The sequence below is a fragment of the Sardina pilchardus genome, chromosome 16 (assembly GCF_963854185.1).
Source record: "Sardina pilchardus chromosome 16, fSarPil1.1, whole genome shotgun sequence".
NCBI classification, from domain to species: Eukaryota; Metazoa; Chordata; class Actinopteri; order Clupeiformes; family Clupeidae; genus Sardina; species Sardina pilchardus.
Genome location: NC_085009.1, coordinates 1919153 through 1932296, shown reverse-complemented (window position 1 = coordinate 1932296; position 13144 = coordinate 1919153). Strand labels below are relative to the sequence as shown.

At 47.6% G+C, this 13144-nt stretch overlaps 1 protein-coding gene across 2 annotated transcripts in view; it reads right to left on the bottom strand.

The window, feature by feature from the left end:
* eml3 (EMAP like 3) overlaps positions 1-13144 on the bottom strand; it is a 47711-nt gene that overhangs the window by 11302 nt on the left and 23265 nt on the right. For both annotated transcript variants that reach the window (XM_062516999.1, XM_062517000.1), the window contains 8 exons: positions 12849-12884; positions 12475-12595; positions 11844-11993; positions 10373-10442; positions 7230-7340; positions 4815-4910; positions 2435-2569; positions 10-148 (listed from right to left, as the gene is read on the bottom strand). In XM_062516999.1, coding sequence (XP_062372983.1) covers positions 10-148; positions 2435-2569; positions 4815-4910; positions 7230-7340; positions 10373-10442; positions 11844-11993; positions 12475-12595; positions 12849-12884 — 858 coding nt within the window. The remainder of the gene's footprint in view (positions 1-9; positions 149-2434; positions 2570-4814; positions 4911-7229; positions 7341-10372; positions 10443-11843; positions 11994-12474; positions 12596-12848; positions 12885-13144) is intronic.

Here is a 13144-nt window from a genome sequence, read left to right as displayed (position 1 = left end):
CACACACACCTTTGGCCCCTTTGCCCAGGGTCTTTGTGTCGGCGCGTGATTTGCCCCAAGTCAGGATGTTGCCCTCCGAGTCCCCCGTCAGCACGTCTCCCGTTAGACTGAACACGAAGCACAGGATGAACTTGGGCTTCTTGTATTTCTGGAGCAGAGCCAAACACATATCATTAGACACACACACACACACACACACACACACACACACACACACACACACACACACACACACACACACACCCATCACATTGTAAGGACTGCACTGATCCTATTACATTCAAATCTAGCCAGCCAAGACCATTACCTTGGATACTGGTTTGCATCATGTGACATATTACAGTTTTTGCCTATTCCTTACACACTAAAATCAAATGCTTACACCAAAGCCTCAATACCTAAAGTTCTTGCATTATACTTTACACACAGTGTAACCATAGCTTAAACACATTCTCTGCTTTGCGCATTGTTTGCAATTCTGCAAAACACTTTTTGCGAAACACTACACACATTTTCTTTCTGCAAAACACTTTTTGCGAAACACTACACACATTTTCTTACATTAAACACTTTGTGCAAAAACAAAATCCCCTGGTATCATTGTGAAAACACTTTGTTCAAAATGCTAAACTCATCTGGCAATTGCAAGCACTTACTTATACACCTGAAAACACGTGCACAGAAAACATAACACCAATCGGTCTGAACCTTAGCACTACAAATAGGCATCAGGTAAGCCATTTTGAGAACTATGGGTGCCTCTAAACATCTCTCCTCGATCCTCGATGCTTGATCCTCGAGGGGCGTTCCCACTGATCTATAACTAGCACTGGATAGACTATCCCATTGTTGTCACCCCATCGTTCTTTATCTAGATCAGTGAGGACGAGGATCTAGGAAGGAAGGGAGGGTGTATACAGTAAAAGACCAAATGATAGCCACCCAATGAGAGTAAGAAGTATAGGAGGACAAGGAGAGAGAGCTGTCGGACATGGAAGAGGACAAGGACAAAGACAAGGACCAGTGCAGAGATGTGTCTCAGATGACATCAGGGCTGCTCTGGTCTGAGATTGGTTCAACAACCATATCAATTTCATATACCAAAAGTTGTATACCTGCCCCCTTACAGCCCATTTCTAAATGCAATTGAGGAATTACAGTATTTTCTGCATGGCGGTGGAAATTTCCTGCGAAGACATTGGGGATCCACCCCCCCCCCCCCCAGCCCCCTCCACATACACACTACAGTACCTTGCACATACTGTATACACACTCACATGCACATACACACTCACAGACATACATACACACACACACACACACACAAAACAAATATGTATGTTGTTTTTTTTCAATCGCAAATGATCCAGTAATTGTTTTTTTCCTTTTGTTTTGTTGCTATATTTGATGTTTCTATTTCTCTTTATTTCTGTAAGAATGTTTGTTTTTTGTAAAAACTCTTGATTGATTACAACTTTTGAGTTTTACAGAAGACGAGGTCTGAGAAGATGACCAAAAAAGGTTTTTTTTAAAAAAAAATACAAAGACAGCAGTGTTTCATGTAAAGCACATCAGTGTGTTACTGGTGATATGTAGGATAATTCAAATGGTGCTTGTGTGTTTAGTTTTGTTGCAAGAATTTAGTTTTTAGAAAGGAGTGTTAAGTTTTGATTGCAGTGTTTCATTTTGGCATAGATGTGAGTTGTTTATCCCCAAGTGCTATGTCTTATATAGCTGTGTGTAGAGTTTTGACATAATGAGCCAAATGCTGCAAAACGTGTGTAAGCAATAGGCAAAAACTGTATATTTCATGTTATTTCAGATGATACCAGATATTATTACATAACAGGCCTTTCCATTGCATATTACACGGTACATTAAAGACACCGTATAACACATCATCTCATAGCCTTCTGGAGAGCTTTTCCTGTAAATCCTCATTCAAAATGTCCTATAATGTGTGCCGGAACACTGGCCTCCAGACCTCAATGAAGCTTGACGAGCCCGGCCCAACTGCAGGCCTAATTAGCAGCATATGGCTGATAGACAGACATAACAGAGCGCTCGCCAAACACATCTACACAAGAGCAGGGCAGAGGGAGCACAGGAGCACGCCAGACAACACACTCACCAGCGCTGGGGTAATACACCAGGAGATAGGAGCTGGTGCAGTGTGTGTGTGTGTGTGTGTGTGTGTGTGTGTGTGTGTGTGTGTGTGTGTGTGTGTGTGTGTCTGTGATATGTATGTGTGCATTGCTATGCATGTATGTATGTGGGAATGATGGAGCAGCAGTTGCAATTTGTCTTTACATTAAACACACTTAGAGCCGCTTAGACATGTTCTCTATTTATGTGCTGTTTATGTAAATAAACAACACATCCATGAGAGCGCATGCCAGCGTGAGCACAGCGGTCATCAGGAGTGCTGACTGACCCCAAAGATGCCCTGCTTCTTGGTGAGCGCCCCGCCGGCCAGCGTCCAAAAGTGGACGTGCGACTTGCCCGAGGTGATGATGTTGCTGCTGTCGCTGGGGTTGAACTCCACAGCCAGCACCGCCTCGTTGGTGCTCTGGTGGAGCAAACAAGAGCACACACACACACACACACACACACACACACACACACACACGCACGCACGCACGCACGCACGCACGCACGCACGCACGCACGCACGCACGCACGCACGCACGCACGCACGCACGCACGCACGCACGCACGAACGCACGCACGCACGCACACACACCACACACACGCGCACACACACACCACACACACGCACACACACACACACACACACACACACACACACACACACACACACAGACACACACACACACACACACACACACACACAGAGGTCAGTTATTGGTATTGTCACAGTACGTGACAATACCTGTCCCTGCACATTCACCTGATACATTCTGTACTCGTTTGATCAAAGCACGTTCCATGATGAGGAGAGTTCTTGGGTTCTTGGCACATCTAAAAGGTTCTTAAACTGCACAAAAAAAGGAACCCTGCTCCATTTAGACGCCATATAGCAAAACAAACCATACGACTGGCTTGTGCAAGAGGGCTATACATCATTTAAACGTATAGACAAGAAGAATGGCTGAGTGAATGCACTGAGGCAGCCAGAGCGTTATTTCTGGATGAATGTTGGGTTCAAGGCAGTCAAACGGCCAGCATTCCTCCTGACCACTAATGACCGTACAGTACAGCAGTGCTGGAACGCCCTGACCATATAGCACATTCATATTCCAGCCTCCGCCGCGACAGAGAGAGAGAGAGAGAGAGAGAGAGAGAGAGAGAGAGGGGATCGAGGCTCTGGAACGCCCAGGCATACTATAGCACGTTCATGGTCCAGCCGTGGGGAGATGGACATGAAACAGTGGGCACTGCTGACCCCTCCAGGGGAACGCCACAGTGTGACTGAAGCACCGCCAGCACACACACAGGAATGAATGGAGCAACGGAGAGAGAGAGAGAGAGAGAGAGAGAGAGAGAGAGAGAGAGAATGAACGAGGGGGGAGAAGACATTTGCATGTGCAGGCACACAACATCAGCGTCCCCCGGTCCCAATATTCCCACCCACGCACAAGAGCGCACATACACACACACACACACACACACACACACACACACACACACACACACACACACATGGACACTCACATACACATACACATATACACACACACCCACGTGAGCACACACACATTTCAGAACCCCGACACACAGTTTGGAAATATTTACGCCGTTGCCTCGGCAACCCCTTGCTGAAATTGCTCGCAGCGAAGTTGAGAAATTTGGGACAAAGGCCCGTGACGGAGCCGTGCGCGCGTATGTGTGTGTGTGTGTGTGTGTGTGTGTGTGTGGGGGGGGGGGGGGGCTGACGTGGCTTGCTTCTGCTTCTGCTTCTGCTGCCGGAACCTTCAGTAGGCAGCCCCCCCACACACCCCAAACACACACAAGGTAGCCAGCTCCGTGCCGGGCCCACGCCACGTCTGGCCCAGATGTCGACACTGCAGATTTTTGGTGTTCAAACCTGATATTTTTAATATGCTATTTTTAGGATGCAACTCAGATCCTCATTTAATGTAGTCCGCCAGTCCACCCACACACTGTGTTGGTGTGCATCTGTGCGTGCGTGTGTGTGTGTGTGTGTGTGTGTGTGTGTGTGTGTGTGTGTGTGAGTAAAGTGCAGGCTATGGCTTGTATGGCTGCAGATGGGGCTTGTAAAAGGGCTAAATGAGGTGTAATAGAGGGCCTGGCCTGAGGAGCCATTGTGTGATAGCTCACAGGATGCAGCGCTGCACGTCACACACACACACACACACACACACACACACACACACACAGACACACACGGCATTCCTGCGCTTATGAGCGAAACCTAATTGCTCCAATTATGGCTTTTTATGAGTCAATATTGTGGTGGTGTGTGTTGACTGATTCCAGCAGCACTGCATCGGTTCATGTGGATGTCTGTGGATCACGGACTGTGCGTCTACAAGCGTCTCGTTTGGATTCCATTTGCATTCCTGTGTGACACACTTGCATTCCTGTGTTCATCTGTGGTTCTGCATACATCATTTTGTAAGCATGCATGTATGTGTCTTTCTGTGCATCTATGCTCATGTGTGGATGAGTGTGTGCCTGTGTTTACATGCCATGCCGTGTGTGTGTGTGTGTGTGTGTTTGGATGTCCTTGCATTCATGCATGCACATGTACAGTACATGCATGTATGTGTGTGTGTGTGTGTGTGTGTGTGTGTGAGTGTGTGTGTGCATATATGTGTGTGAATAGCTACCTTGACTTCAGCATGCTTGGTCCCTTTGGCCCAGTCCCACACAGACAGCATGTGCTCATTAGACTCATCGACCACACACAGGAACGCTCCCGCATCCTGACGGAGAGAGAGAGGGATGAGAGAATGAGAGAGAGGGAGAGAGGGAGGGAGAGAGAGAGAGAATGAAGACTACAGAGATGGACACCCAGTGGATGAATGACTCAAGTTGCTGCATTTAAAGGGGAGATGATCTAAGACACACTGGCATTGAGTTCAGAGGGCTTGATTACGCGGAAGCCCCGGTCATCACAGGTGATTTAGGGAGGAGGGGACACTGAGACAGCGGCCAGAGAAAGCAGTGGACGCACGGAGAGGAAAACAGATGGCCTATTAGACCAGGAGACCGATGAGAGACGATGGCACAGGCGTGAAGGTGGAGAGAGAGAGGGAGAGGGAGAGAGGGAGGGAGAGAAGGAAAGATCTGAGAGAGGGGAAAACTGGAGATCTGGAGGAGGAAGAGGAGGGGCAGAGGGATGGAGTGAAGTGAGTGAATGAGTGTGATGAAGAAAGAAAAGAACTCAGCAAGTAACAGAACACACGACTGCTGTAAGACAAACATGGTGGGGAAGAGAAAGGAAAAGACAGTAGGCAGAGAAATAAAGGACAAGTGTGAATCAGGGAAGAACAGAACAAGAGTGATGAGTAGAGGAGTGGAGGAGAGGGAGAGAGGGAATAAAGGAGGAGGAGGGAAGCGAGTGAAGGCATGAAAAGAAACTAGAAATAGAGAGGGAGAGGGAAAGTGACAGGTGGCGAGCGAATGAGTGAGAGGGTGAGGGAGTGAGTGAGAGAGGGAGAGAGGTAGAGATTGAGTGGGAGTGAGCGAAGGAGAAACTGAAAGAGAGAAGAGGGATGGGGGAGTGACAGAGAGAATGAGGAATGAACAGGGAAGAGTGGATTTAGGAAAACAGATGGTGAAGAGATAGAGTAGGAGAGAGGAGGAGGAAGAGAGGGGGTGGGGGAGAAGAGGGGAGAGGAGAAGAAAAGAGAAGAGAAGAGAAGAGAGGAGAAGATAAGAAAAGAGAGGAGAAGAGAGGAGAGGAGAGGAGGGAAGATGGAGAGAGAAATTAGCAAGAAACAGAGGAATTAGGAAAGTAGACGTTTCCCAAACAGACAGATAGTCGCTGAGCAAAAGAGGAGTAGAAGAAAGGAGGGGAGGCGGAGGAGAGAAGAGAAGAGAAAGAGAAAGAGAGAGAAAGAGAGAGAGAAAGAGAGAGAGAGGAATGAGGAGGGAAGAGAAGAGAAGGAAGAGAGAGGAATGAGCAGGGAGGAGAGGATTTGGGAAAGCAGATGGTGCAGACGACGCTGAGTGAGAGCGACAGGTGGGAGGAGGCAGAGAGGGGCAGTGCAGTCCAGTGCAGTGCAGTCTTCTCTCCGCACGCTGACCACATGACTACAGCATCACTCACTCACACACACACACACACACACACACACGTTCAGCATAATCTCAGAGTCCCAGGGGAGGGAGACAGAGAGAGGAAGAGAGAGAGGGAGAGAGAGAGGGAGGGAGGGAGAGAGAGAGAGAAAGACAGAGAGGGAGGGAGGGAAAAAGAGAGAGAGAGGATATGGATACTTTGACTTTTACGTAAGTTTCCTGTATTACCAGCATAGAGAAAACCCACAAAATGATCAGGAAAACTGAAGCGTCTGAAATGATGAAATGACAGTGAAAAGCGAAAGAGGAAGATAGAGGGGGGGGAGTGGAACCATGCTGGGTTTAGGAAAGCAGATGATCTAATAATCCAGAAAGAGGAACGGAGAGAGATACAGAGAAGAGGGCAAGATGAGAGGATGGGTGAGACGAAAAGAGGAGAGGAGAGGAGGATGAGATGACAGAAGAGGATGGGAAGAAGTGGAGGAAAGGAGAGTACAGATGGAGAAGAGAAGGGGTGGATGGATGGAGAACAGGAAGCAGTAGGAGGAGAGGAGAGGGTGAGTGGGGGAGAAGAAAAAGAAGGGTGGAGGATAAGAGAGGGAAGGAGTAAAGGAGAGGAGTGGAGGAGAAGAGAGGAGAGGAAGGGTGGAGGAGAAAACAGGAGAGGAGTGGAGGAGAAGAGAAGAATTTCCCCTTGGGGATCAATAAAGTATCTATCTATCTATCTAAGAGTAGAGGAGAGGAGTGGAGGAGATAAGAGATGAGAGGAAGGCTGGAGGAGAAGATGGTAGGAGTGGAGAGGAGTAGAGGAGAAGAGAGGAGAAGAGTGGAGAGGAGTGGAGGAGAAGAGAGGAGAAGAGTAGAGAGGAGTGGAGGAGAGGTGTGGAGGAGAAGAGAGGAGAGGAGTGGAGGAGAAGAGAGGAGAAGAGAGTAGAGGAGTGGAGTGGAGGAGAGCAGTGGTGGATGGCTGCAGATGGAGCCGTGTGGGTGGAGGTGCTCACCGACTGGGAGAAGGCCACTGAGCCCACTCCTCTCTCAAAGGTGCCCGGCCCAATGGTCTGCAGAGTGGCCAGCGTCACCGAGTCCCAGATGTGCACAAACGGCTGCAGCGCCTGAGAGACCACACACACACACACACACACACACACACACACACACAAACACACACACACACACACACACACACACACACACAAACACACACACACACACACACAAACACACACACACACACACACACACACACACACACACACACACACACACACACACACACACACACAAACACACACACACACACACACACACACACACACACACACACACAAACACACACACACACACACACAAACACACACAAACAAACATTTGGAATTAAGGATCAAATACAAATGAACACGCCCAAACACACAACCCAAAACATCTCACACTCAAAATAAAATATTTCACACACACACACACACACACACACACACACACACACACACACACACACACACACACACACACACAAACAAACATTTGGAATTAAGGATCAAATACAAATGAACACGCCCAAACACACAACCCAAAACATCTCACACTCAAAATAAAATATTTCACACACACACACACACACACACACACAAACACACACAAACAAACATTTGGGATTAAGGATAAAATACAAATGAACACGCCCAAACACACACAACCCAAAACATCTCACACTCAAAATAAAATATTTTTCACACACACACACACACACACACACACACACACACACACACACACACACACACACACACACACACATAAGAATAAGCAGTGCATGCAAAGCCAGATTCACATATGCACATGCAATTGCAGAAGTCCTTCCTGCGCTTTCTATTGTTTGTCTGCAATAACACACAGCTCATTTGGAATCACTGCTATTCTGAGACTGGCATTTATCAGGGGATTTTTTGGTCCATTCTTGGTGAATGCCATTGTTCCACTTATTCTTCTCAACCTTTTGAAAAGGAGAAGTGGATACCCCGTAAGTGCTTTCACTTGCACTAGGACACTTCCTTGTGTGCCACCAACAAGTCTGGGCCTCAAACACAGAAGCAGAGAGTGTGTGTTGGTGAGTTGAACGCACACAGTAGAGGTGACCCTGCAAGTGATCATCACGGTGAGGACAGACATGCTACAGTTGGTGGTTTTGTGGTGTTGCGCATACACAGAAATATGTGCAGTTATTACACCCGACTTTCTTTCTTTTTCTCTTTGCCTCTCTCTTCATTTTTCTCTTGCTCTGTGTGTGTGTGTGTGTGCGTGTGTGTGTGTGTGTGTGTGTGTGTGTGTGTGTGTGTGTGTGTGTGTGTGTGTGTGAGTGTGTGTGTGACGTGTACAGTATGTGTCAGTGTGTATGCGTCATAATCAACTCACCATCTCTCTAAAGCATGCACTCTCTGCAACTCTATCAAAAGCTACTTTGTCCCAACACCTTCAGGTTCACACCTCCCGTGGAAAACTCATCATGATCATTTCATATCAATCATCACTTCAATCAGATCGGCCCTCTTTCAACTCTCTCCAGTTTTTTGCTCGTGAATAGCAGTCTTACGTGTGTAGCCTTGTTCTCAAGGATGTGAACCTGTGACCTTGCCAACACACACTCCCTACTGTGCCAGTTAAGACCACAAGTTCACCAGCGCACCCATAGGTAAGGCTGTCGTCGCCGTCTGGCCATGTTTTGGGCAAACATCTGTCGGGCATGTGTCATGTTCATGACGCACAAAACGGGAACGAGAGACCGAGCCGATGTTTACGTGCCGTGACAACACCATGAGCTAAGCCAACTTGGCGGACTAGGAGGATGACACAGATCATCTCTCAGATCACACACACACACACACACACACGTGAGAGGGCGAGGGAGACAGTGATTGAGAGGGAGCGAGATGGTGAATGAGAGAGTGAGTGAGTGCAATTAATCCATTTCAATCCCTTACATTTGACAATGTTTATGCTTGCGGCAAAACTATGAGTGAAGAACTTCAGCTGTTTCTTCTCTTTAAAGGTCTTTTTTACGACAACTCTGTGTGTGTGTGTGTGTGTGTATGTGATGCGCAAGCAAGCAAGCATCACACACGTCATTTCTTCGCGTCAAGGTCTTTTTTTATGACAACTCTGTGTGTTTGTGTGTGTGTATGTGTGTGTGTGTGTGTGTGTGTGTGTGTGATGCGCGTGATGCTCACACGTGTTGTGTGTGTTGTTCTTGGTCCCTGTTGTACGGCCGGGCCCGCGGGTCTGGTGCCGCATGGGTGGTATTTCACAGCTCACAGCCTCCATGGAGGAGGAAGCAGCGCGGCGTGGAAACTTTCCCCCGTCCGCAGGCCCTGCCTTTGATCAACACGTCCGCCTGGCAACAATTACTCCACCCCCCCCCCCCTCCTCCTCCCGGCCCCCTCCTCCTCCGCCCCGGCTACAGCCAAATCCGAAATCTACCGAAACTTGGGTAGCAGCTCGTTTTGGTGGTTCTGAGAAAGAGGAAGCTCCACTTGGAAGTCCTCCTCGGCGGATTGGACTGAGGCAGACTGCTGGATGGTTTCCGTCGGCCGGTCAGTGGAGCGGACGACCGTTAGCCTGCGGTGCAGCTCCATGGCCATTTCACAAACCAACCACTTCACTTAATGGTGTGACATCAGTGGTCATGTGTGTGCAGTAGTCCTACTCTAGAGGCTGACTGAGTTAGCCCAGTCGGTGAGATGATAGCGTGATGTCGTTGTGTGGAGGGAGCTGTGGCCCAATCAGCAGGGTTTGGACCTGCTATGGTTCCGAGAGCCCACAGGGACCTGAGGTCATCTCCAACCTGCGGTCATCTCCAAATCCCACCCCATCTCTCGCTACCACTCGCTCCCGTTACTCTTCACTGTCTGATCCGATTGAAGGCAGAATGCTCCAAAAATATACTTCAGAAATATGTTGTTGTAGTGCCTGACATCTTGTCATCTTCTGATGTGGTGCTGTACACTATTAATGTGCGTTTTTCAGACTAGTCTCTAACAGAAGAACATTCTAGAGTTGAGAGTAAAAGCCTCATTCAGTAAACGGTTGCACTACTCCCTGCTTCTCTATGGTGTTGCTGTTGTTTGAAGTGTTTGTGTTGATTGCAACTCACCTTCCCATCCTTATCTACTCCTGCAGTTTGCCCGGAGGCCACACGAATCTTGTCTGGGTGAACAGCAAGGCTGTGGAGCAAGCATCACACACACACACACACACATCAGACACAGAGAAATCTACTGATGCCTCATCTAGGTGACTGTGTGATGTGTGATGTGTGTTGTGTGTCTGTTGTGTGTGTTGTGTTAGCGCTGTGCTGGATACAACAGGCTGCCTGCTTACTGTTGACTTATTTGACTGTATTTGTGACTGTACTGTATGTGTGTAGTAACGTGTGTGTTTCTCAGATGAGTGTGTCAGATAGTGTGATGTGTATTGTGGTAGTGGTATTACTCTGACCAACAGAAGAGCCTTTAAACTGGCCCCATTCACATGTGGTTCATTTCCTTGCTGTTTTGACAGGAGGGAGAAAACGACTAGAAAAACAACTATGATGGAGTGACTGGAGCGCGCCAAGAATACACAACCACGATGTCGAGCGCAGTAAGGGAGGTCGGCCATTTTGAAATTGGACCAAAACACTGAAAAATCCCCAATGTGTGACTCACGGCTATGGAATGGCCCCAGAGTCCTTATTCTAAAATATTACGCCCCCAGGCAAATGTTTTATAACAATTATGTAGTTTTTTATTCATATGTTTCAATTCAATTTCAAAAGAATAATTTCTTTCGGAAAATTCTCACGAGAGGGAAAATTAGCATGTCAGTTTGAGTTAGGGCAACTGCCAAGTGACTGTATGCCAATGTCAGAATGAAATGTTTCAAGGGTGGAGCGGACTGATCCCAGAGCAGCCAGTCTCCTTCTCAAACCACATCTGAGCTCCCACACTGGCCTGACACACATCAGGGTAGTAGGGAACGAGGACAATAGCCACACAGAGCAGCCATTTCTTCAGCCAACTCTTTCATTCACAAGCCAGAACAGACTCTGACCGATGGCTCTGAACTTAATTAAGTCCGTGAATGCAATATTGGCCAGACTGCAGCGGGACGGAAAAGGCTATAAAAGTAGGATTTTCAGTCACTTAGTCGTTTTCTCAAAGACATCTCTGGAGTTCAACATGACATTTTAAAACGATTCCCAGTCCCTTGGATCACCACCCGGACACAAGGCACGCAGCCAATGTGCTTGCTGTTGTGGCTCTGTTGAAACTAATCTTCTTTATCCATTAACAAACCTACATATAAATCTACATCATAAATCCATTCCCAGAGTTTGTATTTGCATATTTATATTGTACTTATTCATATATAACAAATGTACTGTATATCTATAATAAACAAATTCTCAGTCACTTGGACTGCAAGCTTGCAATAGCTATCAGTACATGTAGTCAGAGTGCTTGTGGATGCCTTAAGTAATGTAAGTAACCTATAGGCTTTCTATAACTGGTGTATAGCTATGGTATCAATAAAGACTAATGTATATATGTATAATAAATGTACTGTATGGGAGTGGTTCTCACCAGCGTACACAGTCGGTGTGTTTGCGGTAGTGCCTCTGGGTGCGGTTACTGAGGTGATAGAGCACCACCACACAGGCGATGAAGTAGACCGCCTCTCCAGACGGCAGCAGATACAGGTTGGCCCGGCAGTCTCGACCCCGGTACCCATAGCTACGGGTGCACAAGGTCAAGGTCAAACCTTCCAGGGAATGATGTAAAAAAAACCTGTCTGACTTGCATCCCTAATTGATTAATGGAGACATTAATTGCCTTCTCTAGAAGTCACTGAAGCTGCAGTTTTTCTCAAGGTGAGCCATCAGTCTGGATTAGCATGATCAGGCTAGCATGAAAGCTAACATGTCCTTCAAGGGGAGAAAAGTCCACTGTGGGGCTGCTTCTGGAAGGATCACAGACTGTCCTTTGGCACACTGCTACCATGCGGTCTTACTGATGACTACTGTGCCTAATCTAGTTTTCAACCAATCTACCCAATCTGGCCCAATCTTGCTTCATTCTCCCTTGTCTTCTTATCCCCATGAATAATGATGTGTTCTACTTCCTTATCAGATCCATGCAAATAAAGACATAATTATGGTGCAGGTTAAACAGTCTGTGGTGGCTGGACTAGGAGACAGAGATGGGGGAAGGATACACCCAGTCCAGCTCCAGTTTCTCGGCTGGCAGGTCCATCTTCAGCTCCTCGTAGTTCTGGATGTTGGAAGGGATGTACATGGTTATGGGGCGCCCCCGGATGAACATCTTTATGGACTGGCCTATGGAGAGACAAGCCCAGAATCATACTCAATCAGAGAGAGAGAGAAATGAAGAGAAGGAGAGAGAGAGAGAGAGAGCGAGAAGGAGAGAGAGGAGAAAGAGAGAGAAGGAGAGAGAGAGAGGGAGAGAGAGAGAGAGAGAGAGAAGAAAGATAGATTAAAAGCCATGGGTCTGCTAAAGCAATCTTTTGTAATGAGATAGGCACAACAAGATGGCTGCGGGGCAGATGAGTCAGCGTTTAATGGGCCTTACCTTGTGTGGTGCGGCCCCGACTGGAGCCCTGGGACCCTGGAGAAGGGAAGGGAGAGGAATAAACATGAGTCGCCCAGTGGCCCTAAATTACACACACACACACACACACGCACACTATACACCTGTAGGAAAACACACAGTCTTTCCCTCACACACACACATCTGAAAATCACACACACACACACACACACACACACACACACACACACACACACATGAACGCTGTGCTAAGACTCAGCTAAATCCTAAGGGAACTGTTAAAGCACAATTGTATGAGCCCACGAGGAGAACCCTGC